The sequence below is a fragment of the Siniperca chuatsi genome, linkage group LG6 (assembly GCF_020085105.1).
Source record: "Siniperca chuatsi isolate FFG_IHB_CAS linkage group LG6, ASM2008510v1, whole genome shotgun sequence".
Lineage (NCBI taxonomy): Eukaryota > Metazoa > Chordata > Actinopteri > Centrarchiformes > Sinipercidae > Siniperca > Siniperca chuatsi.
Genome location: NC_058047.1, coordinates 1,720,308 through 1,747,976, shown reverse-complemented (window position 1 = coordinate 1,747,976; position 27,669 = coordinate 1,720,308). Strand labels below are relative to the sequence as shown.

The 27,669-nt window shown below is 44.0% G+C and overlaps 1 protein-coding gene across 4 annotated transcripts; it reads left to right on the top strand.

Annotated features, from left to right (window-relative positions):
• The first annotated feature begins 324 nt into the window (after positions 1–324).
• orc1 (origin recognition complex, subunit 1) lies at positions 325–18,570 on the top strand. Of its 4 annotated transcripts, none has more exons than XM_044199597.1 (18): positions 326–674; positions 1,475–1,602; positions 1,686–1,858; positions 2,327–2,780; positions 3,381–3,636; positions 4,555–4,701; positions 5,019–5,081; positions 6,346–6,453; positions 6,558–6,807; positions 6,898–7,004; positions 7,919–8,020; positions 9,251–9,422; positions 10,689–10,796; positions 13,077–13,226; positions 16,309–16,428; positions 16,519–16,688; positions 16,775–16,862; positions 17,955–18,570. In XM_044199597.1, exons 1-18 carry the CDS (start codon positions 580–582, stop codon positions 18,147–18,149), a joined length of 2,886 nt encoding a protein of 961 aa, XP_044055532.1. In that variant the 5' UTR covers positions 326–579; the 3' UTR covers positions 18,150–18,570. The 4 variants fall into 4 exon arrangements, with proteins under 4 accessions (XP_044055535.1, XP_044055532.1, XP_044055533.1 ...); XM_044199598.1 differs by having other exon boundaries at positions 327–674; positions 4,576–4,701; XM_044199600.1 differs by lacking the exon at positions 13,077–13,226 and having other exon boundaries at positions 325–674.
• Positions 18,571–27,669: the final 9,099 nt, after the last annotated feature.

Below are 27,669 nucleotides of genomic sequence, written 5' to 3'. Positions count from 1 at the left end.
GCACGTTATTTAAACACTGAAGAAACTGCGGAACATGTTAAAGTTTACTGTCCAAAACATGACGCTGAGAGAAGAGAACTGACGCTGAACCTTAAAAGAAATAAATAATAATACGTTTCTTTGTGCGATCTATCGTTGTTTCAGCGTCTGAGCAGGCAGAGAGAATAAAACTAGTGGTTTTTGATTGATTTTTCTCTTTTTTTAAATTTAATTTCATTTAATTTAATAATTAGTGGATGTATCACTCCAGTGCAGTTGGTGGCGGTAATGCACCATAACGATTGCTTGCTAACAACTTCACGAAGAAGAAGTCCCCGCCTTTCACGTTGTTGTTTTTACCCGCGAAGAAGAAGAACAAGCTATTTTCGCGCGAAAAGTTGTCGGAGGAGTTGCGTTTGTCTCAGCAGAGTTTCTGTAAATGTCCTTTATTTCTCGATCCGGGTTTTGAACTAAAGCGGACAAACGGCTTCTTTTCCCGGAAACAAACAAACAAACAAACAAACAAACAAACAAACGTTTTCTCTTTGTATTGATCGCTGTTTTACCTGCGCTCGTGCGGCAGACAAGGCCGGAAGCAGGATGAAGTATTTCACCCGGCGGAGAGTCCGAAGAGCCTACGACTGGCTCGGCGAGCCGTCACGGTTCAACAGGAGGTTAAAAACCTACGAATATCGGTGAGTAAGTATAAAGTGGTTGGGGTTTGAGACTTCATTTATAATAATAATAATAATAAACTTTATTTATAGAGCACTTATCTTCACAACAAGAGAAATAAAACACCACAGCGAATGACGAAATCTAAAGAAATAAAATACACAAAATCAATAAAATAAGCAGCCAGTTCAGGTAAAATCAGTATCTGCTTTCAGATAAAAAATGTGTTTTGAGACGAGACTTAAACGAAGACTCTGACTCAGACAGCCTGATGTCTTCGGGCAGGTTGTTCCAGATCCTCGGGGCCCTGATGGCCAAAGCTCTGTCCCCCTTTAGTTTCCATCCTGGACTCAGGAACAGACAGGAGACCCCTGCCCGAAGATCTCAGACTACGTGAAGGTTCATAAGGGATTACAAGGTCTAAGATACAGTCTGGAGCCATGAAGAGCCTTAAAAGTAATCAACAAGATTAAAAGATTAAAAGATTAAAATCAATCCTGAAGCAAACAGGGAGCCGATGTAAAGAGGCTGAACCAGGTGTGACGTGGTCGCACCTCTGGGTCCTGGTTTACAGCCGAGCAGCTGAGTCCTGTACAGTCTGCAGGCGTGTCACAGTTTTTAGATTAAGACGAGTGAACAGGCCGTTACAGTAATCGAGGCGTGACGAGATAGATGATCATAGATCGGATTTGATGCTGGGCTTTACAAACAAGCTTGACGTTGATTGTGGAGGCAAAAGCTGGAGTTTTGCTATAAAACTACAGTGATCAACAAAGTGGACTCGTGTCATGCGGTTGTTCTTCGTCTTGTTGTGTTTCAGCTCTCTGGCCATCCGTGTGGAGGGTCTCCCGAGGACCACCGTCATCAACACGGGCCAGCACATCCTCATAGAGGGAGAGGACGAAGACAACCCGTACGTGGCCAGAGTCATCAGGCTGTTTGGTGACGGTGAGTCCCGCTCAGCGAGCCTTGCTCCGACAGACGTTACACTCGACTTGTAGCCGAACGTCTTCTCTCTCGTTGTGTTTCAGAGAGCGGGGCGCAGAAGAAGGCGGTGGTGCAGTGGTTTGTTCGAGTGTCTGAAGTGCCTTTGAGCAAACTGAAGCTGCTGGGCAGAGAGCCGCACTCGCAGGAGATCTTCTACTATCAGGGTCGCAGCTGTGACGACGAGGTCGACGCCGAGTCCATCCTCAGACCCGTGCAGGTGAAGGACAGAGGGACGCTCACTTTCAGTGACGCGTAGAGTGACTGAAATAACGGGTGATAGTAAGTGACGCCGCTTGAGTCGGCGTCGGTCGGGGCTGGAGACTACAAGTTTGAAAATGAAACAAATCTGTTGGTGTGGAGTTAGAAAGAAGTGAGCTCGGCAGACCTCTGCAGTCCGCTGCTCGTCTCTGCTGCATCGACTTTTTTTTAGCTGTCCGTCGTGAGTTTAACAGCGTTGGAGGCGTACTACGCTAAATCAGTGGCGTGCTCTTCAAGTCTGTGTGCACGAGCCGCTTTTTGCACGAGGCCGAATGTTTCTAGAGAGACAATTTATTCCCAACCACTGATGCAGATGTCTCAGAACATAAGCACATAAAACCGAAACTATCTTCATGGACGGATACTACTAGAGGTAAGAGAGAAAATGACTTTGTGATCTTTAACTTCCTGTCCTTTTCTCTCAAAGGTGAAGCACCTGGATGGAGCAGCTCCGTTCCCGGACTCTGACGATAAAGACACTCTGTACGTGAAGCTGTCCTGGGACTCCAAGAGCTTCAGAGTGGCTGATTCTGCTCTGGTGGACTCTGGTTCCTCTGAACTCGCTCCGGCTGCCTCCCTTCCTCCCTGTCCGAGACCCTCCCTCCCCCCCGCGCCCCCCTGCTCCCCGCCTGCAGCGGCTCCAGCGTCTCGAGGCCCCTCCCGACGCGCCCTGCCGACTCCGGACCTCGCCATCATGAGCAGGGCCTCGTCAGGGGAAGCGAGATACAGCAGGGCCACCGTGAGCGCGGGGAAGGCCGGTGCTGCAGAAGCCGAGTCGCTGCACTCCGCCACCAAACTGTCGGCCTCAAAATGTCTGAGCGCCAAGAGGAGGAACGCCTCGGCCAGGACGCCCGGTGTCCGCAAGAAACTGGAGCTCAGCAGTGAGTGTTCAGGAAGCTGTACCGGCAGAGTCGGTCCGCAGCGTTACGCAGCACCTGCTTTCTGGTTATAGTGGTGGTGGATTTTAGACAAATACACAATGATATAAAAGTAAGCTGGAGCCAGATAATCGATCAGTGAATTGACTACTTCTGTCGTCACCATCATCATCTGGTAACGTTCTCTCTTCTTTGATGTATAAATGCCAAGTTATTAAAAGTGACAGCAGTAAAGGAGAGCTATACATTTAGCTGAAGGTTGAAACACCAGTTTAGGTGCATCTACAATACAAACAGCTCTGCAATTAATTCGATCTTTGGAAAGCAAAAAGTGCTTTAAACCACAATATTTATGACAAGATAAGCCAGACATTTTATAAAAACGCTATATTTTTGGACAGTTTCAGAGTCATTCGGCTTTGTGGTCATTTTTGAGGCCTGATAGTTTAACAAATGATCCTCCATCATTTTTTAGCGCTGCGTTTAATGAACGATTGACCTAGAAATGGCCGGTAATTATTTAGTTCGCTCTGCTGGTTAATGAAGTCTTGAAGTCGTGTTTCTGAATGTGACTCAAAATGTTTTCTCTCCCGGTCCCGTCAGGTCCGGACAAGACGTCGATGACCCGTGAGGACATCCTGAGGCAGCTGCTGGACGAGGATCTGGAGTCGGAGGTGACGTTGGCTCACAGGCTGTCGTCCTCTCCTCTTCGGGCCCTGCCCGTCACCCACAGACTCACCCCCCTCAGGAAGGCCCACAGAGCCCCCGTCGCTCAGGACGCTTTCCCCCTGAAGCCCTACAAACGGCCTGTCTCTGAGATGGACAGTCCTCCGTCGTCTGCCAGAGACGACTCCACCAGGTCAGAGTCGACCCTCACGCAGTGTTCACATCGTGCTCAGTGTAGCGTTTTGCAGGTTTAAAGCAGCGATTCTTATGTGTTTATGCTACAAAAAAATTCCTGCAAAACTGAAACATGATACTGAAACGTCTTATTTTTAGCCACGCTAGCAGCAAGGCTCTAGGGATGACAACGTCTGTCTGTCGGTCTGCTACACCCCAGACTTCTCCTGTAGCGCCACCTGAGATTTGAGATTTTAATTAAAATATCTCAACATCTATTGGATGGATTGTGATGAGACGTGCTTCATCGTTCACGCTCCCCTCAGGATGAACTGTAATAACTCTGCTGATCCTCTGACTTTCCATCTAGCGCCACCATCAGGTCGACATGTTAACGTGTCCGACACTTTGGTTTCTGATCAAATACCTGCAGAGCCGCTGATATCTACGCGACGGTTTGACTGAAACGCTCGATCTCCAGGATGTAAACCTTTTTCACATTGTGCAAAACTAAAATATGAATAAATCAAATGAATGCAGGTATTCGCCCAGCACAAGTTGGCACATATTAACATCCTGTTTTCAGAAATCCGGATACGTCTTTAACCTGGTTTAGAGAAACTTGAACATGCTAGCGAGAGTACTCAGAAATACTGTGGCATGTAAACACCTGATCCAGGTTTCTGAGTCACTGTCAGCCATGTGGACAAACTGGAGTTAGGCAGAAAATAAAAAATAAATAAACGATGTGATAAATGTCTACACGCTAAAATGAAAGTTAGTAGAAGTATTTTTCAACCACATCTCTGGAAAAAGGAGCTTTTTATTTTATTTGTCAGACTATTTCCAAGGAGAGGAGTGAACGGTCACTCTCAACGTAGCATTTAAAAAAAACAGAAACTAGTTTAAACCAGATATAACCTGTATGAAACTACAGACTCACCGGTGCCTCTTCCAGGGAGCCGCTGGATAAAAGTCCTCAGCAGGGTGATGCGACGGAGGGGGGGTTACCGGCCGGCTCGGTTAACACACCCAGAAGACGAAATGCCACGCCGAGGAGGAAGTCTGCCACCAGGGGGCAGAAGTGAGTCAGACACCACAGGCCTGGTGGTTGTAATAACTGTAATAAATGAGTCCTGGAGCACAACTAAGAGATGTGTCAGAGGAAAAGGCTGTAAAGGTCTTCACACCCACAGTTCACACCTGTGGTGGTTTTAATTTTTTTTTTATGTCCTTTTGAGGTGTGAGTCTGCACAGCCGGTGTCACAGTATTAGTGGAAACAGTCGCACGTGACATAATGATTAATGGGGAGGATGAGTAGGTGTTTCCACAGTGTTTGGGTTCATTGTTCTCTTAAACACAGCGACGTGACCCCTAATATCCAATGTGTCTTCAAACAGAGCCGCCACTCCTTCTCGAAAAAAGGACCTGAAGACCCTGAAGGAACCGGCCCTGGGAGTGCTGTGAGTACATACGTGTATATATTTACTTAATATTATCTCATGAGATAAAGATACTGTGTGAGATGAAAGGGACAGGTGCATGCAGGCAGGAAGTTAGTTATTGTAGAAAAATCCTCTGAGTCATAACTCCCAACACACAGACGTCATACACAGATTTGTAAATTCACTGTGACTTGCACTTTCTGTCGTAAATAAACGTCCATAAATGCTTAGAATGGATAGAAAAAAAGACACTCTGCAGAACCTGCCTGAGTCCACTGCAGACAGGAGCGGCTACTTTTAGTGCTGCCACTTTGGCAAAATGTAAACAAATATGCAGCAGGCCACCAAAACGGGGCTCACGTTGTAGCCCACAGTTAACTGACTGACTGCGTGGCAACATTATTCAATTCACTTACATTTTATTTATATAGCGCCAAGTCATAACACAAGTTATCTCATTGCACTTTTACTACAGAGCAGGTCCGGACCGAACTCTTTATAATATTAATTACAGAGACCCAACAAATCCCACCATGAGCAAGCACTTGGCGGCAGTGGCAAGAAAAACTTCCTTTAAGAGGCAGAAACCTCGAGCAGAACCAGACTCAGGGTGGGCGGCCATCCGCTGCAGGTGGAGGCAGCGAGGGAGAAGTTTTTCTAGAGGGAGAGGGAGAGGTGGAGGCAGAGGAGAGAGGTGTTTCTAGAGGTGGAGGCAGAGAGTGGGAGGGAGGCAGAGGGAGAGGTGGGAGAGAGGTGGAGGTGGAGGCAGAGAGGATTTTTGAGAGAGAGAGAGGTGGAGACTTCCTGCTTACATCCCCAAAGCCCACAAATTATGGGAACTTTAGTTGCAAAATGTAGAACATGATTCCCTCGGACGTCGCAGTAAGACCAAGAATAAGTGTGACAAGATAGATTCATGTTAACTTTTCTTTCGTGTTGAACTAACGATATCTGTTTGACATTATGAGGCTCAGAATGTCTCATCAGTAGGTTTCTTAAATCTCTGGAACATGGGGACACTCTTCTGTCCGTTCATGTACAGACATTTGCTCTGTGTTGAAAACTAGTGGACATACAAACAAAAGTCTCACTTCAGTAGAATATATACTGAAGGCCTTGATTGCCGACACAAGACAGGGGTTTTACTTGAAACGTCTGTGAGTTTGACTCGTTTCCCATCAGTTAAAAAAATATTTCCCTTTTCCGCCTGACGCTGAGAAATCGGCATCAAAGTATGACAGATGTCGCCTTTTTTAATACTGTTACTGTGTGACGTGGACAGGGCTGAAGCGGATAATGAAAGCTCTCCGACGCTGCCGGTCGCCAACACGCCGAGGAGCTCCAAGAGGAAGTCGGCCCAGCTGGTGTCGTCTCGCATCAGAAAACAGCTGTGAGTGCAGAGACGGCCTCATCGTGACTCATGATTGGTCAGTTCACTGTTCAGCACTTTACAAATGACCTCTGAGTACTGAGCGTCACCGTCTGTTTGATCAGGAATCTTCTGGACAACCAGCAGGACCTGAACTCGGACGGCGAGGACGAAGACGAGTTTGTTCCCTCCAAGAAGGAGCTGCAGAGCAGCAGTGAGGAGGATGATGATGGGGAAGAGGAGGCGGGGCTGGATAGTGATGAAGAAGTAGCGTTAAAAAAGGGCAGGCATGCTGCTGCAGGGCCTCGTACTCCTCGCTCAAAGCAGAAAACTCGCTCCTCGACCAGAACGCCGCGAAAAACTCCCAACAGGAAGGTAAAAGTCGGGCAGCTGGAAAATCCCAAAGAATCTGGTCACCGTTTTGTTTCTCACCTCGTCTTCCTCGACTGTTTCCTGTTTCGACAGATCGCACCGGGCACGCCACGGACTCCTCATCGCGCCATTCCCAGCATCCCCAGCAGGTCTCTGCCGGCCCGACAGCCCGCTAATGTTCTGGAGGAGGCGAGAACGAGGTGAGACACACCAATCCGTGACCTCTGACCCTGAAATACAGGGTCCAGATCGACACATCATCCTGATCTCTGATTGGCTGGCAGGTGTCTGTTAACGCCTGTACCCACTGATTTCACATGAAGACTTTGGGTTTCAAAGATTTGTACAAATTTGAAGCTTTATTTATTCAAGGTTCAAATCAGGGCTGCAACTAACCGTTATTCATCATCGATTCATCATCGATTAATCATATTTTCATGATTACTTGTTTAGTAAACTGTCAGGAAAATAGTGAAAAATGGCCGTTGCGAGGTCCCCGAGTCCAAATGTCTCGCTGTCCAACAGTCCAAAAGCCAAAGATATTGTGTTTACAAAGATGTAAAACGGAGAAAAGCAGCTAATCCTCACAATTGAGAAGCTAAAACCAGAGAATGTTTGAAGGTTTTTATTGATAAGTGACTAATTGATTAAGAGATCAACTGACTATCAAAGTAGTTTGCGATTCATTTTCTCTTTTTATCGAATATCTGACTGTTTCAGCGCTTTAAGTACAGCGTGATAGTAAAGGGAATGTAAAACAGTCAATGATCGGGGTTTTTGTTCCCAAAACTGGATGAATTACCGTCATGAATAATCATGAAAATAAACTTTATTATACTTTTAGCCTCATTTTCCAAATCAGAAACTGACATTTATTTATGAGCATGTCTTAATAAGAAGGTGACTTTTTATCTCTCTCCAGGAAACACGAACTCTTATCGTCCTCGTGGCGTTGACCTTTGATGTAAACATCACAAAGGAGCATTTATTTATTGAGACCTCAAGATTTTATTGAAACTAAAGTGTTACTCATTAGTCATTAAAGCAGATGTTCTACAGAGTGAAGTGGGACATTAAACACGTGTTGTGCATTAATGTGTATTCGTCTCTTCAGGCTGCACGTCTCCTCGGTGCCGGAGTCTCTGCCCTGCAGAGAGCAGGAGTTTCAGGACATCTACAGTTTCGTGGAGAGCAAGATCATAGACGGCACGGGAGGGTAAGATCCAGATCAGAGGCTGAATCCTGCTGGTTGAGGCCAGTTAAAGAATCTGACTCCAGAGACGGGATATCAGTATGTTCAAAGGGTTTATTTCAGCTAAATAGCTGTTACTTCGTGCCAGTTTATACCTCAAATGGCTAAAACCCGACAAAATCTCAACAATTACCTGAAAATTCGAACAGGAGATTTACTTCTATAGTTTCAACAACAGCAGAGTAGACCACATGGAAAGCGGTCTCGGCTCCTGGTGGTGCCGCCGTGACCGAGTAGCAGCCACTTCACCGACAAAGGTCCCGACGAGTCGCTGGTCTAAGGGTTCACAGGCTCCCAAAGTCCGTCCCCTGTCCTGGAGCTGGGTGTCAAACATCAGTGCTCGTTGATTACAGACCAAAATCTGCCCCTGTAATCAAAAACGGTACGAGAAGTCGGCATCAGACGTCTAGTCAGTTTAATCTCAGGTTAGATTATTGTAAATCACTGTATTCAGGATTTAAAGCCACATCAGCCTGTTTGAGCCTCTTCACTGGTCAGCAGTCTGGTTTTTTTTTAGATTTTACTGATCACCTTTAAAGCACTTCATGGTTCAGCTCAGTTATTTTACCTCAGATCCTCAGGTGGCTGCTCCTAAGACCTGGTTCAGGACTAAAGGAGACCTGGTTTCATTCATTATTTTATTTCCAACATGTCTGTTTTTATGATTTAAAACAAAAAAAAAATATTGTTATATATAATTGTTGGGTATTATATTCCATTTTATATTGTATTATTTTGAAATTGTCTGATTTTATTTGCCTCCTAAAATGTTTTAATCCTGGTTCTTTATAAATAAAGTTTATTATTATTATTACATATTATTGTCATTTCCTGATCTAAAACCGGAAACTTTTCTAACTTTAGACTCTATTTTATTTTCTTTAACACCGGTGCACTGAGCAGTTTGGCATATTTTGTTAAATGGAAGGGGAAAAAGGTTAAAACATGTTTGCATTCCCCTGAAACCAAAACTAAACTATTTAAAAAATAGTCTTGTTTTGGTTTCAGTACAATCATATTGGCACAAACATGGAAAACATGCAAGCGATACCAAGTGTTCCCCCGAGGCACGGGTCGACTCGGAGCAGCTTGTTCCTTTCTCAGATAGTTTCATTTAAGTCCTCAGGAGAAAAGGATTCGGACTCTTGCTCTTGGCGGCCGCACCGACCTGTCGTGCTGTGGTTTCTGTTTCAGGTGTATGTACATCTCAGGCGTGCCGGGCACGGGGAAGACGGCCACAGTCCAGGAGGTGATGCGCTGTCTGCAGCACGCGGCCGACGTGGACGAGATCCCGCCTTTCCACTTCATCGAGATCAACGGGATGAAGATGACGGATCCTCATCAGGCCTACGTCCAGATCCTGCAGGTGAGAGCGGGGAACTTCACACCAAGTCAAAAGACTCTCCGAGGGTCTCACTTTGAGCCGACGGAGACCAATCGGGAATGTGAGCGGAGAACATCGTGTTTTTCAGAAAACCGTTTTATCGCTTTGCTACAGAGTTGAGCAGCGCGTACTGACCACGTTTACACGTAATCTGATCTGACTCTGCAGCGACCTGATTACTAAAACATACTTATTATTATTATCATTATTATTAAAAAACCCTAATCTGAGTTTAAACATGGAAGTCTTTAGGATAAATTAATTTCAAAGGTCGCATCTATCCGGGTTTATTTTGAATGTTAAAAAATTGGATTTAAAAAGTGTTTCTGGATTTTAAAAAGTTTACAGGGCAAACACTCAGTAGCTAAACCGCATGTTGTGTTTTGTGTTTTTTATTGATTTGATGGACTCAGCAGCTCATTTGTGGGTTTTTTCTCTTTATTCACTGAGCTCGTCGCGAGAGACGCCTGTTTTCGTTAAACTGCAGTGTCTTCTGGCAGGAAACGAGCAACTTTTGGATGCATGGGGACGTGAAAATTGGTTTAAAAATGTTTTTGGTGTCAAAGCAAAAACAGAGTTTTAAACAGCTGGTTTCCTTTTTAGTGGATCAAAGGATTAGAAAGTGAAGTAATGATTTACACAGGCAGATAATTTGGCCATCTGCGTAAATGTTAAACGAGTGTAATGTCTTCTGGCTCCGGAGGAGGAGTCTGAAAAGGTAACCCCCGATGATGTCATGGTGATGGGTTAGCTCAGCTCGGAGACCACAACGCTATAACTGCCATGCAAACTTAGGTGTGGGGTTTGAAAGAGGCGGCCATTTAGGAGGCAGGATCAAATAAAGAGCCTCTCTACGGTTGCATTGTGGGAAATGTAGGATCCAGGGTTTTGGAGTAGGCCCACACTCTGGACTAAACGTTAAGATGCTGCACAGATTTTGGCATTTCTCTAACTAAATTACTAACTAAATTGCTGGAGTAACTTTAAAGCAAATTCAGCAGCTGTGAGAAGGTGGATTTTTTTTTTTTCTCTTGAATGAGCTAGGCTAGTAGTTTCCACCTGCTTCCAGTCTTTGTGCTAAGCTAGGCTAAACATGTCCTGGACCTCTCTCTGTACTGTACGCAGAGATAAAACTAACGCGCATCTTCTCATCCAGCTCTGGAGAAGGCAAGCGTCGGACTGTTTCTTTTAATTATAGGAGTGAATTGTGTCCCAGTTGAACTAAAACATCGGTTCTCGTCTCTGCAGAAACTGACGGGCCAGAAGGCCACAGCCGACCACGCGGCCGCTCTGCTGGAGAAGAGATTCGGCAACCCTGCACCCAGGAAGGAAACCACCGTGCTGCTGGTGGATGAAGTGAGAACTCGTTCATTTTACAGGTTTAACTGCACAGGCAGTAGGTGTCGCCACCACCCAAGAGAAGTTAACCTTGCAAAATATCATCTACAATATGATTACACAGCAAACAAGCAATTTTCTCTGGAAAGGCATTCAAGTTTTCGGAAAGCAGCACGTTTACATGCGACGGCTACAATGGGCATTTCCCAAAACAGTGTGATAACGTCATTTTACAGGAATACAATTTAAAGACTGTTTTTAAATTGTCAGTTTAAATAAAAAAACATTGCCTTGCAAACCTTAAGGATAAAGGTGATTTTTCTATATTTTTCCTCATGTTCAAACCAGCAGTGAATGTTTCTACTATTAGTAGTGTGTGTGTGTGTGTGTGTGTGTGTGTGTGTGTGTGTATCTTATGTACTATTTCCTCCAGTTTGTTGGATGAAAACTACAGTGAGCAGCTGTTTTTAGGAAAATACTGAACCAATGGGCTCGGAGCCAAGAGCCACAGACAGGAAGTCAGACAGTACTGAGAGACGAAGTAACACATGTCTGCATGCGAGATTTGGTGACAATAATAAACATATGGAATAACATAATATAGCTTTAATTAACAATATGGCCACACTGAAACACGATGTCCTTTTTCAGAAATACTTTATTGATCCTCGAGGGGAAAACTGTTTTGTTAGTTTCCCCTTTTTCTTATGCAAAGGGGATTTCATGAGTGCGAGAGACACTGTCTTTCTCCAAACGCTTCCTAAAAATCCTACAGTTATTCCACTACACCTCGCATGTACTGCCGCCTGCTTCAGGTGACGCAGGTGAAAGGGTTAACCTGCTCCTGGAAAAACGGAGACAATTAGAAAGTTGCGATATTCCTCCTCCAAGTGAGTTTTATGATCTTAAAGCCCAGTCGGGTACCTAATGTAGAAAACGTCGCCTTCGGCGTGTTTTGTATGAAAGTATAAAAGTTTTTATAAGTGAGTTGATAAAATGTTATTTTGCTCTCCGGACCTCTGACCTTGAATAAAAATCAGATGTGCACCTGTTTAACCAACACATCTGTGATTATCCTTCATTAATCAGTTTGACAGTGTATATTCACTGGAATCATACATATGAATCATCAATATAGTGATAACTTCCATTTAGCCAAGAAAATACACTTTTTAAACTTCTTTTTTTTTGTTTTTGTTTATTATTATTCAAGTATCCACTACATATATTTCATGAGCCTGGACAGACGTGGATGTAAACTGCAACTTAATTGGTTGGCGGTGTGACCAAGATACATACACGTACGAGCGGGAGAGGTTACAGCATAAAAATCAACATGTCAGAGCTGGAGACGCAGTTTCTAAATCAAACCTGCAGTTTCTCGTCACTTATCAGACGACACACACACAGATACCGATACATCTGCAGTGCAAATGTTTTCTACACGAAGAAGATGCGGCGCTGATACTTCCCAGGGCGCTGTGTTAGCCATGCTAGCGTCTCTAAGGATGTTATTCCACCACTGTGGTCCGGACTGAAATATCTCAACAGTTATTGGATGGACTGATATTCGTGGACCCTGGAGGATGAATCCTAACGATCTTCTGACTTTCCTTTTTTCACTTTTCGGGGGCCACCAGCAGATTCACATTAGTGGTTTAGATTTAAAGGTTCCCGTGGAGTTTTTTGGGTTTTTTTTTTTTTGTTTTACCACTAGTTGTGCTGTGGAGCAACCAAGAGTGGATCCCCGTTTTGCACAGGCACGTTGGCAACCAATGGTTTGACGTTATTCCACTGATTTGACAGCCGGCGGTAATACGTTAAGAAACGCAGCAATGCTTCAACAAATGCAGGGAAGAAGACAACTGCTAGCAAGCAAACGTGGTTGTAAACAATGAAGGATTCAATCAGCTCAGCAAATGTTTTTATGAGGGAGGAAATGCATCCTACATGTTTTGTAGTGGCTGATTTACCATGATCCAAGTTCCCAGGCCACTAGGTCTGCATGCATCTTAGTTTTGACCCCAACAGTTTACTCACAGGTCCAGGCGGCAGAGAAAACGTTGAATGAATCTCACCATCGCGCCAGGTGATTCTGTTTTAAAGTTGCATCCCAGCCCAGTACCGATTTGATCTTCTGTTCCTACTTGCATGACGAGAAGTAACACGATCACACGGTCAAAAGCTTGTTTTGACCCAAAGTTTTGCAGAGTTTTCTGCATCCCACCTGCACAACGTTGTCGTCATGTGACTGCATGACTAACCCTCTTTTAACCCTTTTTGTGTTTTGGACTGTAGTTGGACCTGTTATGGACCAGGAAGCAGAACGTGATGTACAACCTGTTCGACTGGCCGACGCGGCGTCACGCTCGCCTGGTGGTGCTGACCATCGCCAACACCATGGACCTGCCAGAGAGGATCATGATCAACAGAGTGGCCAGCAGACTGGTGAGGGAGCGCAGCCTGTGCTGATGAACCCTTTAATGTCAACACTGTTCAGGCTCAGTGGAGTCATACCGTTACCTCTACACTCACTGCTGTCAACTTATCCAGATGTCACACGCATGTAATGATTCATCCAAAAGCTGGACATTTAAGTTCCTCTTTAATGCACATAGGGGGGAACTGAGACACTTTTGATGCTGTAAATTTGTTGAACTCTTTAACCTCAGAAAAGCTTTTTCTTCTGAGAAGTGACTCTGCAACATTTTCTACCACATCTCTTAGTCAGCTTGAACCGGACGGGAAAACAGCTGGATTGTAACTGCAACTGTCATTTTGTTACACTAGCAGGAAAAACATTTACTTTGGAGACAAAGTTGTTCAAAATTTAGGTGATTTTCTGTACAAAAACAAACCTTGATGCGAAACAAACTGTTACATGATATTACAGTTTTTTCCAGTTGCTAACAAGCATTCTTCAATACTGAAACCACATTTTGAAAACTCTTCACACAGTCAGCGAAACAGAAGTCGATGTGGACCAAATAGTGAACCATTTTGCATCGCTTTCAGACAAAATGCATTCAGTGACCGCACTTCAGGAGCTTCAGGCGCTTTTTCCATTCGTACTCCACAACATGCAAAACACTGTGTATTTTCAGCACATTGTTCTAACGCTAACACACTGCATTCAAAATGATTAAAAACACATTCAAAACAGAACGATGGCAAATTCCAAGCATTTACGCAGTAATTATTTAACAATATTCTCAATTTTATAGTCAAAAATAAAAAAAAAATTAAAAAATCATTACAAGCTAATTGCAATTTTAGCTGAAATTCCACCCAGGTGTTCTGCCTTAGTCTCATTACCATGATTTAGTATAAAAGGGGGACAGTTTGGAACAGAATTTGTTGGCCAATATGGATCAGAGAAGAGCGTTTCAGAGAGGGAGAGTGCGTGGAGGACAAAGGAGAGGAAGGCCGAGACTGGTGATCTCTGATGAGATAAGAGCAACAATTATTGACCTTGTAGTAAAATCATGGTCTCTCTTTGAGAGAAGCTGGTCTAAGGGCGCAACCAAATCTGCCACGTTCAACAGTTGCATCAATAGTACGCATTTTCCGACAACACAACAGGTGAGATGAGCATCCCTTAATGATAGCTGAATCACACATTACAGTAAAATACAATATAATGTGTACATTTTTACACATGTTGACATCTTGAAGCCTATTACAATACAGTAATAGCTGTGATTTACTGTAGGATCCAAAGGTTGCCCACGAGAGGAGGGAGAGGCAGAATCTTTTCTGATGCGCGAGAAATTGCGGATTGCGAAATTCGGGAGCGAGTGCTGGCAGACAATGGCACTTTTAAAAATGTGAATATGGTGTAGCACAACAACAATTGCCAGAGTCCTAGAGAAACATAAAATAAGGATGAAGCAAAACTGTACACTGTACCCTTTTGAGAGAAACAGTGAACGCGTGAAAGAACTCCAGTATCGATATGTCCAGGTAAGATGTCTGTTCGGTAACCAAACAGGGTGCGTACACATTGATGCATAATCGTAGAAAAGGTTTCAGTCGTAGTCGTCTGGACACTGTTTTCAGAATCGAGACGTTTCGGCTCCCATCCGGAAGTCATTCTCAATTGTGAAAAAATGGGACGGGAACTCAGAAATTTAAGCTGCTCTGTGTAGCTTAAGCCCTGCCTGAGTCTACCTGAGTGTCTGCTGTTTACTCTGCCCAGTTTCACCTGAAACTGACCTTCTTTTGTTTCCATGATGGCCCAGTAATTAGTAATCAGGCCTATTGTTTTCTGGCTGCACCTCCCTCGTCACTGTTAAGTACCTAATTAGAATATGATTGGCTTGACCATGGTGCTAATACACTGTGGTAGATCTTTGGGCAGATTGAATCTCAGACCACCGTTTCTGTTCAAAGAGGGGTTTTCTTTTTTCACAAAAATGGCTTCATTGATGCATAATGTCAATTACTGAGAAACTGTTTGCAATTTAGAGGGTAATGGAGATGGAAGCCAGACGAACTCCACATACTCTTATCTTTTGTGGATGAAGCTGGATCCGACCTGGCAAAAACACGACGCAGGGGAAGAGATGTAATTGGACAGAGAGCGACTGTGGATGTCCCAGGCCAAAGGGCAGCTAACATCACGATGCGTGCAGCAATGTCCATTGAAGGTTTGCTGTTACCCCTCATTGTCCCCTACAACACAGAGAGGCTCATGTTCGACTACATGTTGGACTTGTGCCAGCAGAGGAGCGAAGCCAACTCATTCTTGTGTGGGATTGCACCCACTGCTGCAATCACAGAGTGGAATGCAGCACATCCCAGGATGTCAGTATTATACCCGCCTCCATACTCCCCATAGAGGAGTTATTTTCCACGTGGACGGCGAAGGTTTATGACCACCATCCACATGACCAGATGACGTTATCGGAGGCAGTGAATGCAGGGTGTGGACACATTTCTCCTGAAGGCTGCTGGGGCGGGATTACACATCCCAGGAGGAACTTTCCAAGATGCCAGAGACGACATCAGATGTGATGATGAGAACAGAGAGAGCAGACTAGAAGCATCACTGTAATTTACTTTAATGAACAACTACACATGTTGTTACAGTAATGTGTAGAAAGTATTTTATTTTTTTTATTATGATTGCAGCCTTTTGGTTATAATTTTCAAGTGCTATATTCATATAAAAAAAATGAAATTTTGATTAATTTCTGATTCATTCGTGTTACAGATGCTTTCAATAAAGTGAAACTGTGTTACAGTATTTATGTGGAAAATCAGTGAAACTTTAAAAAGTTCATCCATCATGTGATGCTCCCTGTTGTTAGTGTTTTTTAGGTCAGTGTGTGAATGAAATGTGTGTTTTCTGAATGAGAAGTGTTGCCAGTGTTTTGTAGGTGAGATTAACCGTTTGGCCAACATTCATGCTGCTGATGCAGACTGTGTGAAGAGTTTTGAAAATGTGGTTTCAATTATTGCACAATGTTTAGCAACTGAAAAAAAACTGTAAGCTGAGTTGTTGCTCTGTTTGTATAAATGTTTCCAGGGTTTGACCAGGATGTCGTTCCAGCCGTACAGCTTCAAGCAGCTGCAGCAGATCATCATGTCCAGGCTGAACAAGGTGAAGGCCTTCGAGGAGGACGCGCTGCAGCTGGTGTCCAGGAAGGTAAACGACCAGGACGTCTTTCACACCTTGTCACCTGACCTGAGCTCATTCACAGGTCTGTTCACTCACAGCCTTCGTCTCCTCTCGCAGGTGGCCGCTCTGTCGGGCGACGCTCGCCGGTGTTTGGACATCTGTCGCAGGGCAACGGAGATCTGCGAGCACTCTGCCGCCGACCCTTCTGCCACAGGATTGGTGGGAATGAGTCATGTGATGGAGGCGCTGAATGAGATGTTTTCCTCCGCTTACATCACTGCCATCAAGTGAGAGTCTCACTTTCGTCACATTAATGAAACACTGATGGACTTATGTGTGTGATGAGACAAAGTGACTAATATGTGTTTTTCAGATGCGCATCAGTGCAGGAGCAGCTCTTCCTCAGGGCGGTCATCGCTGAGTTTCGGCGGCTGGGATTGGAGGAGGCCACCTTCCAACAGGTGAAGCTCAAACGAACACAAATAACTAGAAATATATACTAGCAACCTTTCGCATCCTGCTGTTTGTTTTTACAGAAGTTATCCACTGATGTCTGATTAGGAAAGAAATAATGAAAACACACAAATGAGGAAGAAGATGAAATGGAAATACCCAAGTACCTGAACGAATGGGGAAAATGGGCTTTCTTGCAGTTTTATTTTGTTTCTGTCCAGTTTGAGTGAAATGTGTTTTTTACCATGATCTGGTCAAATTACTGTTTTTCTCAATGGAGTCTGGTGCGCCGTAGCGCCCATTTGTTTTGGTTTAAGATGCTGGTGCTCTAGTGCGACAGGCAGTGAATGTCGCTTACAGCTTCTTTTTTTTTTTTTTTTTAACAATAAAGTTCAGCAACAAAAGTGTGCATTAAAAGAGGAACTTCCAGCTTTTGGATGAATCGCCACATGAAAAAGACAAATGTACCTTTTGTTTTATGAAACCAGTGACTCGTGTGTGACATTTGGATACGTTGACAGCAGCGAGTGTAGAGGTAACGGTATGACTCCACTGAGCCTGAACACAGTGTTGATATTAAAGGGTTCATTGGCACAGGCTGCGCTCCCTCACCAGTTAATCTGATCAATCACTTTATTCAAATTGAGGATGTTAAAAACATTTTAGGGCGTAACATTTGACGACAGACATTCGAAGCTTCATTCGAAAACCTCAGTCGACGCTTCAAATGTAAAAAAAAAAATAAAATAAACACAATAGTTGTTACAAATCTCGATGGGATTTTTAATGAGGTTTTCTTATTTCTGGAACTGAACCTGGAAGTTTCGGTTTCATGTGGCGTTGGGTCAGTAGGGGCCATTTTTGCCCCGGGACCCCTAACAGGTTAACCTGGCCCTGCACAGACTCTGTGTGGTCCATAGTGTGGCATCACATGTTGTACTCGCTGTAGCAGAACAGAAATATATCCCAACACGACGTTATGAGTGACTCGTGGTCCGGTCTGGATTGATTTGCACTTTGGTCCAGATCCTGACCCTGGTCCTGAAGCACAGAACCTGAGTAAATGTACTCAGCTTCCCCCCCTCTGTTTCGTCTGTCAGGTATTTGTGCAGCACCAGGCGCTGTGTCGGGTGGAGGGCCTGCAGCCCATCAGCGTGTCGGAGGGCCTGGCGGTGTGTCAGCGCCTGGGAGCCTGCAGGCTGCTGCTGCTGGAGCCCAGCCGCCTGGGAGTCCTGCAGCGCGTCCGCATCAACGTCAGCCAGGACGACGTGCTCTACAGCCTGAAGGCCGACTGAAGGAGGATCCTCTTCAGACTAATTTACCTGAACCACGTGAGGACTTTAACCTGTCTGAGTGCGGGCACGCAGCTTTGAGTTTTTAAACCTGAAATGACTTCAACTACTCTTAACGACTAAGATTAAAACCAAAACCCCACACTCAGTTATTTTATGAATCGTGAGTCAGCAGAGGCAAAGATCTGGAGCGCTTGACCCAAACTAATTTTACTGCAAAGTTAGATATATTTTTTGCATTTGTTGGTGTTTTTTTTTTTTTTTCCATAAATCAAGCTGTTTGTCTTGTTTTTAGGTGAGTTTGTGATGTCCCCAGTTTAAGTCTTATTGCTCTTTCTGGAATAATTTTTAATGTTGTATAGTGCATCGCATTTCTATGTTTCAATACTTAAATATGCAATAAAACTCCCATCTTTAATATAAACCGCCCTTAATTCGTGTTCTTGCAGTGATAGTATGAATACCAATACAGCAGATACAGCTGTCGGTCTGTGGGGTGGTCCTCGAAACGTCAGGGTTTTGGCTTCGGCTGTAGCTGTAACTACTCTTACAGTATCTACCCACACCTTTACTCAGAACTGTGTGTTTCCATGGTAAGTGAGTGGCACCAAAGGACAAAGGAGGCATAACTTATAATTGTGGTTATTGTGGAGGAACTCTTGTGGAGGAGATGTGTGAGTTTTTAGAAAGCAAAGTAACATCAGAAGCCACAGCAGCTCAGCTGTGCCACGGGTCTGCACTGCACTGAGGATTTATGATTCTTTAGGGGGTTTTTTGTTTTGTTTTGTAGATGGATATTTTCTGCTGGACTGAAGGGAGCCTTTCAGTTTCTAATTCACACAGAACCTGCCTTTTTTTCCGCCTCAGAAGTGTTCAGTCATTACTCCAAGATGGAGCGGTTCATCAACAATGAAACTCAATACAAACTGTGTACAGTTCCCTTTCTAAATTCACTTAATAGCTTAAATTAGTGTTGATGTAGTGTTCATGTGGGTTTTTACGATTCGGTTTTAACAAGATGACACAAACGCAGCATTAAGGTCATGAACAGCTTTGTGCAGCATTTGAGTTCAGACGTCTATCTGAAGTCTCTTTAGTTTGATTTAAGTCGACCGAATAAAGCAGGAGAAAAGATTAGGCTCCGAGGCAGTGTAGTGACACATCTACAGGATTTCTGGCTGCGGCCTCGCCACGAAAGTAAAGACAGAGGTCTTTTTATAGAGCTTCTGTGATAATTACTTGCCAGACGCTAAATCGCTCTGAGGGCTTTTGGTTTCCTGCAGTAGTCGGTCGCGTGTGCGTGCGCTCAGTCTGATGGACGGCAGCATGCGGTGGGTACAAATATTAACCATTAAGAAATAACACATTACTGTAGGTTTCTGAAGACTAAATTACATCAAGTCAGAGGTCTGGCATCGAAATGTACCGACACAACAAAAAAAAAACTCTGAACTCAGCTGTTCTCCCGCCCTTTATCTCCTGTGTTTTGCTGTTTTCGTGTTGTGAAGCGTCTTTGAGTTTACCCGAAAGCGCCATATTAGTTTGATTTTATTATAGAGAGCCAAGTCATGACGTCACTTCCTGACCAGCCTCTTTTCCACTGGCTTCTGCAACTCAATACAATCCCTCCACTCGGAGTTTCTTTCATGTCTGGCTCCACTACAACACTATGCTAGATGTTTAAAACTAAGTTAAACGACTGCGACTTTGTGAGCACAGAAAAAACTACAGCTCCCATGAAAATTAACAAGTGCAGGTACATCATCGTAACCTTTAGTCCAAAGTGTTTGTTTTTTTTTTTTCCAGCTTTCTAGCTGTAATCTCTGTCCTGCTGTTTATTACAGACACGTCTGAACTAACCAGACACCATGACCTTTTAGCCCGCGGTGGTCTGTGGGCTTATGGGAAATGCTGTTTGTTAAAGGCCACTGAAAACGAAAAATATCTACAATTGTTTATTATTTATTTTTTTTAGTATGCACAGTCCTTAGGTGAACTTAAAGTGAACCACGCAACATACTGTTGAGAAATACACTGTTCCTAGGCTGGATTTTGAGTTATTAGCGTTGTTTTCTTACTTACTTGTGGAACAGAATCTGGTCAGTAGGCGCCCAAAAGCACATTTCTGCCCCGGGACCCCTAATATGTTAACGTGGCCCTCTGATACCACACTATGGACCACGAGGTTTTAAGAAAATGTTGTAAATGTGACATTAAACCAAATGAAGCTACGGCGACGGGCAGCATGCGGGCTGGCGCATTCGCACACGACTTAAATACATTTCTTTAGTGCCGATATTTCAAGAAACCGAGGTGGACTCCTATTTCGGCACTTTTGAGCGTATTGCTGCTGCTCTCCATTGGCCTCCAGATGTTTGGTCAATGTTTTTACGGTGTGAAATACATGGCAAAGCTCACGGGGCAGTATCGGCACATTATGACACTGTTAAAGCTGCAACCCTGCGTGCTTATGAGTTGCTCTCAGAGGCTTAGAGGCCACAAGAAAACTTCTACTCACACCTATGTGGAGGTTGCTAGGGACACGGAAAGTTTATTTGACAAATGGTGTACTGCTTGTAAACTTGAGGATTTTTCTTCTCATATGATAGCAGCTCATTGATAAATTACTCATCTGGATTATATTTGATGAAACTCAAGTTCTTTCAAATCAAGTTTACAGTATTTGGTTTGGAAATCAACTTTGGGGAAGTGTGTAGTTCCTTCAGGGTTTCGAATAAACTAAATGGACACGTTTCAAGTGAGAGTTGTAGGAACAATCGGGGCCATGATGTGGATCTTGTGGTGGTGACCGATAAACTTATCCCAAACTATCAAACTAAGAGTTGTCGAAACACTTGACTCAGCTGGAGTTATTAGCTGCCTGCAGTGGGACTAAAAACACACCAGGTCACCCTAAAGGAAAGTAGTATGTTTTTATAATTATATACTAATGAGCACGTGTGCCGTGAAATGCAGTAGTCTGTAAACCTCAGCAAGCTAAACCAACAGCAACTGTGGCAGACCTCTTTGGCCCTGGGTTTCGCCTCTCAGGCTAGATACAGGTTGTTGCACAACACTGGCGAGGGAAGTGGAGCTTGGTTAGCACGGGAGTCTGCACCTACCATTAAAGTTCCCCTCCAGACACAAAAATACTCTGCTGTGATTAATATTTCGTTTAACACGGTTTTCCCACATGAAAAGTTTTTAAAAAAAACTCTGGAAAGGGGCTGGAAGCACATCTACTCTGGATCTCTGAATGCCCCGCCCACCGCCGCTGCAGGTGAGGCTGACCGGTGCAGGTGAGAGCATGGATGTGGGCGAGAGAGCGTCAGACATCGGAGGAAACATGTTCGAGATGAGGAGTCTATCGTGCACCGAAATCAGCGACGTGTCAGAATAGTAAGGGCCATTAGCATCTTTTATGTTAGCTTGTATATCTGCTAACGTTATGTAATAACAACGTGAACACGTGCACTGCTTCCTGGTCCTGTCTGGAGGGTCACCCTCAGCGATGGTGGCGAACGAGTCGCTCCTTTAAGCGAACGATGGGAGCCGATTTAGAGCAGAAATACTTTTTGTTTCACATTATATCGTAGAAATATTAAATAGAGTTGTGTAATTATTTATTAACCACACTATTTCATTAGCAGGGTGTTATTTTTGTTGTACAACTAGGAAAGTTATTCTTGACGTACCTCACTTTTTAACCGTCAATGTGACAGAATATTTCAACGTATTGCAGATGAAGAATCTTGCGTATTTATTTCTTGTAACAAATAAGAAAGTAACTGAGGCGGCGACCAGCAGAAGTGGCACTGAACGAAGAGCCGGCTCCCTTCAAAGAGCCGTAACGCACGTCACTAGTAACCCTGGATTTGCGGAAACTCTTAGGTTTAGGCAACAGAACGACTTGATTAGGTTCAGGAACGCGCTCGTTGAAGAAACAAATCCAGGGTTAGACACGACCCGCTTCCTTTCGCCGCCCAGTACTTCTTTATTTTTCTAAATGCATGAACTTTTCCACCTGCCTGTGTGGTGTAGCTGTGTGTCTGTCTTCCTGTTTGTCTGCTTCTACCTTCCTGAAGTTCGTTAGTGTGAGTCATCCCCCAAACGTCCACGTTTGCACTACAAACTCACAGGATTACACTTCACATACACCAACCAGTATGATGAGCGCTTTTTAACTGATGTTTATTAGCCATACTTTCTCATTTATTTGTTTGTTTTTTTTAATCTATTGTTACTGTTTTTATATTGTTTTTACTAGCATTTAGTTGTTGTTTTTTATGCATGCAAATACACAAAGGAAATCTTGTAATCTTATTTATTCCTGCAGGAATCGACACGTGTTTGTTTTGTTTGTTTTTTTTGTTCCACATTTTATTGTGCAAGTTAAAGTCGGCTGCCACTTCATCTTCTCTCCGGAGAAGAAGGATGTGGTGAGTGCGCGAACAAGCTGCACCTGATTTACTGTAAGAGAGAGCCTGAAGAGATGATTCATGAGAAATGGGTGAAATGGAAGTTGTTTATTTTTATTCAGCTGTTTGTACCTGAACCTGCTTCGGTTTTTCTAAGAAAAATGTCACCTGGCTGAATTCCTCGAAAGACGAGGGGGGGGGCTTCCTGCTTGAGTTAACACCTCATTGTTTGAATGTGACTATTCTTACTCAAGTACTGGTACACATTTGAGTTTCTTGTACTCGTGTATTTCGATTTCACGCCGCTTTCTGCTTCCACTCCGCCGCGTCTCAGAGGAAATACTGGACTCTTCACTTCACCTCATTTATCTGACGGCTTTACTTACTTTGCAGATTAAGATTTTTACACACGAAACATATGAAGAGTTTATAAAATCTGATGTTTTGTTATGAATTAAACTTTAAACCAACAGTTTATACAAGTAGAGCTGAAACGATTAGTCGATTAATCTGAAACTATTTTGATGTTTGGAGTCGTTTCTCCTGTAAATCCCTTCCTGGCTGCAGCTCCTCAGATGTGCAGATCTGCTGCTTTTCCTCTGAACGACTGTAATAACTGTGATGTTTGTTAATAACGTCGAGCTTTGGACTGTCGCTCGGACACGACGACACGGCGAAGGCGTCACTTTTATATACGAACCCAACATACAGCACATGATGCATGTCTTTGAGATTCTGACCTCAGCCTCCATCACACAAACATGGATCTTCTCAGACCTCTTCTCCAGTCAGAACCAGTTTCTCCAGAAACCGAGACGCCCCTAAGTCCGAACTCCTCTGATGTCCCCTTCGAGTTTGCTTCAGCTACCTCGACCACAAGTTCAGTGACTCGTTTATTTTAGAGATTCTATGAGCTTATGAAACATGACGCGACGTTGTCGACTGAACCAGCCAACCGTATTTAGAATCAGTAGAGCTGCGATGATCGTCGATTCATCGATTAGTCGTTCGACAGAAAATTAATCGGCAACTGTTCGGATAATTGACTGATCTTTTAAAGTACTTCTCCCGGCAGAAAAGCCAAATACGCGACGGTCCTGGCTTCTGAAACGTGAGAACTTTCTTTGTGTGAATGTCTTGAACCGCTGATCAGACGAAACAAGACATTTTGAAGACGACAACTAAACAAAGTTTGCTCCCTCTTCACCAGCTACAACGTTAAAATGCTGCTTTTCACGCATTAATTCCTCAGTAATAATAATAATAATAACATGCAGCAGTAATCGTGCACATACGTGCTTTGCTTTTACTGGAGTACATTTATATTTGCAGTTTCGCTGCTTTTGCTGGAGTAAAGCATCTGAACACTTCCTCCAGCGTCCATGCATCAAGTCATCAGTCTCTAATATAAATATGTAAAACCTGCCTGAATTAGTCTGCATCCGAGTGAGGTAAAGTTTACGAGAGCATGTATTGCTTCAACTGTTCTCATCATTTAATATTTGGAAATGTACAGTATATTTATACACGTTTAAGCAGTAGTACAATAAACTATGGAATTAGGAATATAACAACAAGTGTTCACATGTAGCTTCTTTTCTCAGCCTTTTATTGATCATCACTGCTCATGTGATCAGTCTGTGTGTGGAAGGGCAGGTGTGAAGGTATTTAAGACTGCAGCACACCTGCACACCTTGACTGCAGCTTCTCCAACTGCGCAGGAGAGCCTGTCATTGGCTGCGGAGCTCGCGTGGGGTTATTTTTACTGGAAAGTTCACAAAAGTTTGAAGTCTGTCTTTATAAAACATTTAGATGAGTCACCATGCAGGAGCGAGGAGGAGGGCCTGTGGGTGACCCGGCAGTCCTCGCAGGGGCCCCCAAGACCTGCTTGAGACCTAAACTACCTGACGCGCGTGAGGGTGGAGTTAGTCCGAAAGGCTTCGCTGCAGCTCCCTACTGCCACAACCGGTCATCAGCACCGGGGCTTCCCCGAAGGAACCACCCGGATCCACGTTTTAGGATCGCTCCTTAAATGGTTTTACGCACACCCAAAGAGGAAGAACGTCACGTGGCTGCTGCTGCTGCAGCTGCTGATGACGCGCGTCCGCACCGCGTCTGTCCGCGTCCTGCTCACCTGTGGAGCTGTCCAGACGCTTAGAGAAGTGGACTTTACGCGACTTCAGAGTCCTTTTCTTCGCAGATGTTGACCTATAAGTCTCCTCGCTGCTGGTTCGGGACGTTTCCGAGCGGATTACTGACGCCTGGAAACCAGAGTCGGATGAAGTGAAACTGTCTCTCTCTTCTTCGCCTTTCCAACTCCGACATTTTGTGTTTTTTATGTGTGAAACTTGATGTTTATTTTTCACATCGAGTTTGGGAAGCTGCGTCCAAAGTCGGTGTCTTTTTTTTTTTTAATCGACTTTGGGGAGTATGAGCTGTCTCAATATGGCGACGTTTGGCAGGGCGCATCGTTTCCGCATAGTCGGCGGGCTCCAGGCAGCTGCTGAGGCCGGAGGTAGAGAGGGGGGAGGCGGACACGGACAGAGCCGGAGCCCGGAGGCCCGCATACAGTCAGACTAGTCATAAAGTGAGATCTTAGTCTCCTAAACCGATGCGCAATAAGAACTACAATGGGAAATATCTGCGCCACTTCATGGCACAGGGATATCAAATTTTACTGTTTGACTTTGTGATGTAGTACTGAAGAAAGAGGACTAGGCCACAAAGTCCCTTTTCGTGGTGTCCCAAGAAAAGAGACACCACGCCCCCTGAGCAGCGGGTCACAGGCCCTCCTCCTCGACACCACGCCCTCCAGGAAAACAGCAGAGACCTCTCTGCAGAGGAGAGACCGGGACGTTCCTGGTCAAACACTGGGCGAGGCGGCCGATGGACCCGCACAGAGAAGACAGAAGGTATGCGTTTATTATTTCTGCCTGTATTAAGACGATCTGCTGCTGGTTAAAGAGTTAATGCTGTTTGATTCAGTTCAGAACAGAAGTTATCTCGCTGCACGTTTCCTACAGAGCAGGTCTGCACCGAAACTTATACTGTTATTTACAGGGAGACCCAACAATTCCCACCATGAGCAAAGCGCTTGGCGACAGTGGCAAGGGAAGAGAGAGAGATTGACAGGAATCAGAAATACTTTATTGATCCCCGAGGGGAAACTCTTGAGTTACAGCAGCTCGCTGTCAGTCAGAGCACACAGGGATCAAGTAGTTCTAATAGTAGTAGAAATAATAACAACAACACAAGGCCGCAACAGTTATTTCTAGTAAGAAACGAGAGATGTGCAAATCAGAGTATAATACAGGTCAGGTAAATTAAGTAGAAAGTGGATTTAGAGGTTGATGGGTGTGTACGGTATAATGCAATGTAATAATATAAGTTATAATAATGCAATAATGAGTGCTGTCAAGTTAAGGAGAGAGAGAGGGAAAGCACCGATTCCACCTAGGTTTTTAAAATAATAATAAAACTGTACTCTGTTTTGATAAGTGCTCTATAAACACAAAGTGCTTCACAACAAGAGGAATAAAACACGACACGAAATATAAAGAAATAAAATACAGAAAAGCAATAAAATAAACAGTTCAGGTAAGATCAGGATCTGCTTTCTGATAAAAATGCGTTTTGAGACGAGACTTGAACGAAGACGCTGACTCAGACAGCCTAATAAACAATGTAATGGTAATATTAATAAAGTAATCGGAATCAGAAATACTTTATTGATCCCCGTAGGGAAACTCTTTATTACACTTACACACAAGTTACAAAAGTTTGGAAGAAAAAAGTAAAGTTAAAAGTTGGAAAAAGTAAGACGACGAGACGGAGCTACAGCAACAGGCAGCATGCGGACTGGCGCATGCGCACTACACTTAATAAACAATGTAATGGTAATATTAATAAAGTAATCGGAATCGGAATCAGAAATACTTTATTGATCCCCGAGGGGAAACTCTTTTGTTGCACACAGGAAAGTACTAAGCAAAACATACAAAACAGGTCAGAAAGTAAATGAAGTACCAGGTGGGTATAAGTATAAAATGAGTGTGAAGTACCGAGTGGGTTTACCGGTTGATGATGATACAGTATAATAATACAATGTAATAATATAATATATAAGTAATAAGTAGTAGTGCATGTACTGTCGAGTTAAGTGTAGCTTATTGAGATTATTAAGATATTGCACAGCAGTAATGGAGGTATGAATAATATCAATATCAATAAATAGGAAAAACTAAAATAGGAAAACTAAATATTTCCCAGGAGTATTAACACAGAATATTGTACAATTATGTCAAGTATAGCAGTGATGTCTTTTTCGGGGGATGAGTCTTCCGCTGAAGGTGCTCCTTTGTTTGACCAGCATCCTCCTCTCTGACACCACCTCCAGAGAGTCCGGCTCTCTGGAGGTGGCGCTACAATCAGCCTGCTGCCCCAGCATGCAACAGCATACAGGACAGCACCGGCCACCACAGACTCATAAAACATCCTCAGCATCATCCGACAGATGTTGAAGGACCTCAGCCTCCTCAGGAAATAGATAATGATAGATAGGTTATCTATCATAGATAATGATTCCCACTGAGGTGTTTCAGCTGCACGGCAACTACAGTAGGAGAGAAACAGAAAGTGCTGTTGTGCTATAAACACTGCTCCAAACGTCCACGAGAGGTCTCTCTTGACCCAAACACTGTACCTGCAGCGCGTGCAGTGCAGTTCTGCAGCTTCGTCACAGCCTCACATGTTCAAGGGTCCTCGGGCAAACCCACTGAAGCCCAAAATGACGCTGTGCCTTCGGTATGTGAGTGTGTGTGCATGCTTAGTTAGCTTCTTTGTACTGATGAGTGTGTGTGTGTGTGTGTGTGTGTGTGTGTGTGTGTGTGTGTGTGAGACATGTATGCTCCGAGTGGTCAGAAGACCACTCGAAGTATTCATACAGTTGGAGCTTTGCTCAAGGGTGGAGCTGAGTTTGCCTCAAACACTGGATCCCCCTGTTTGAGCGAGGCTCCAGCTGGTTTCCCAAAAAAAAAAAAATAAATAAAAAGTCACAGAGCCTGGAGCACATTCAGACAAACAAAGCATTGTTCACATTTTCTTAA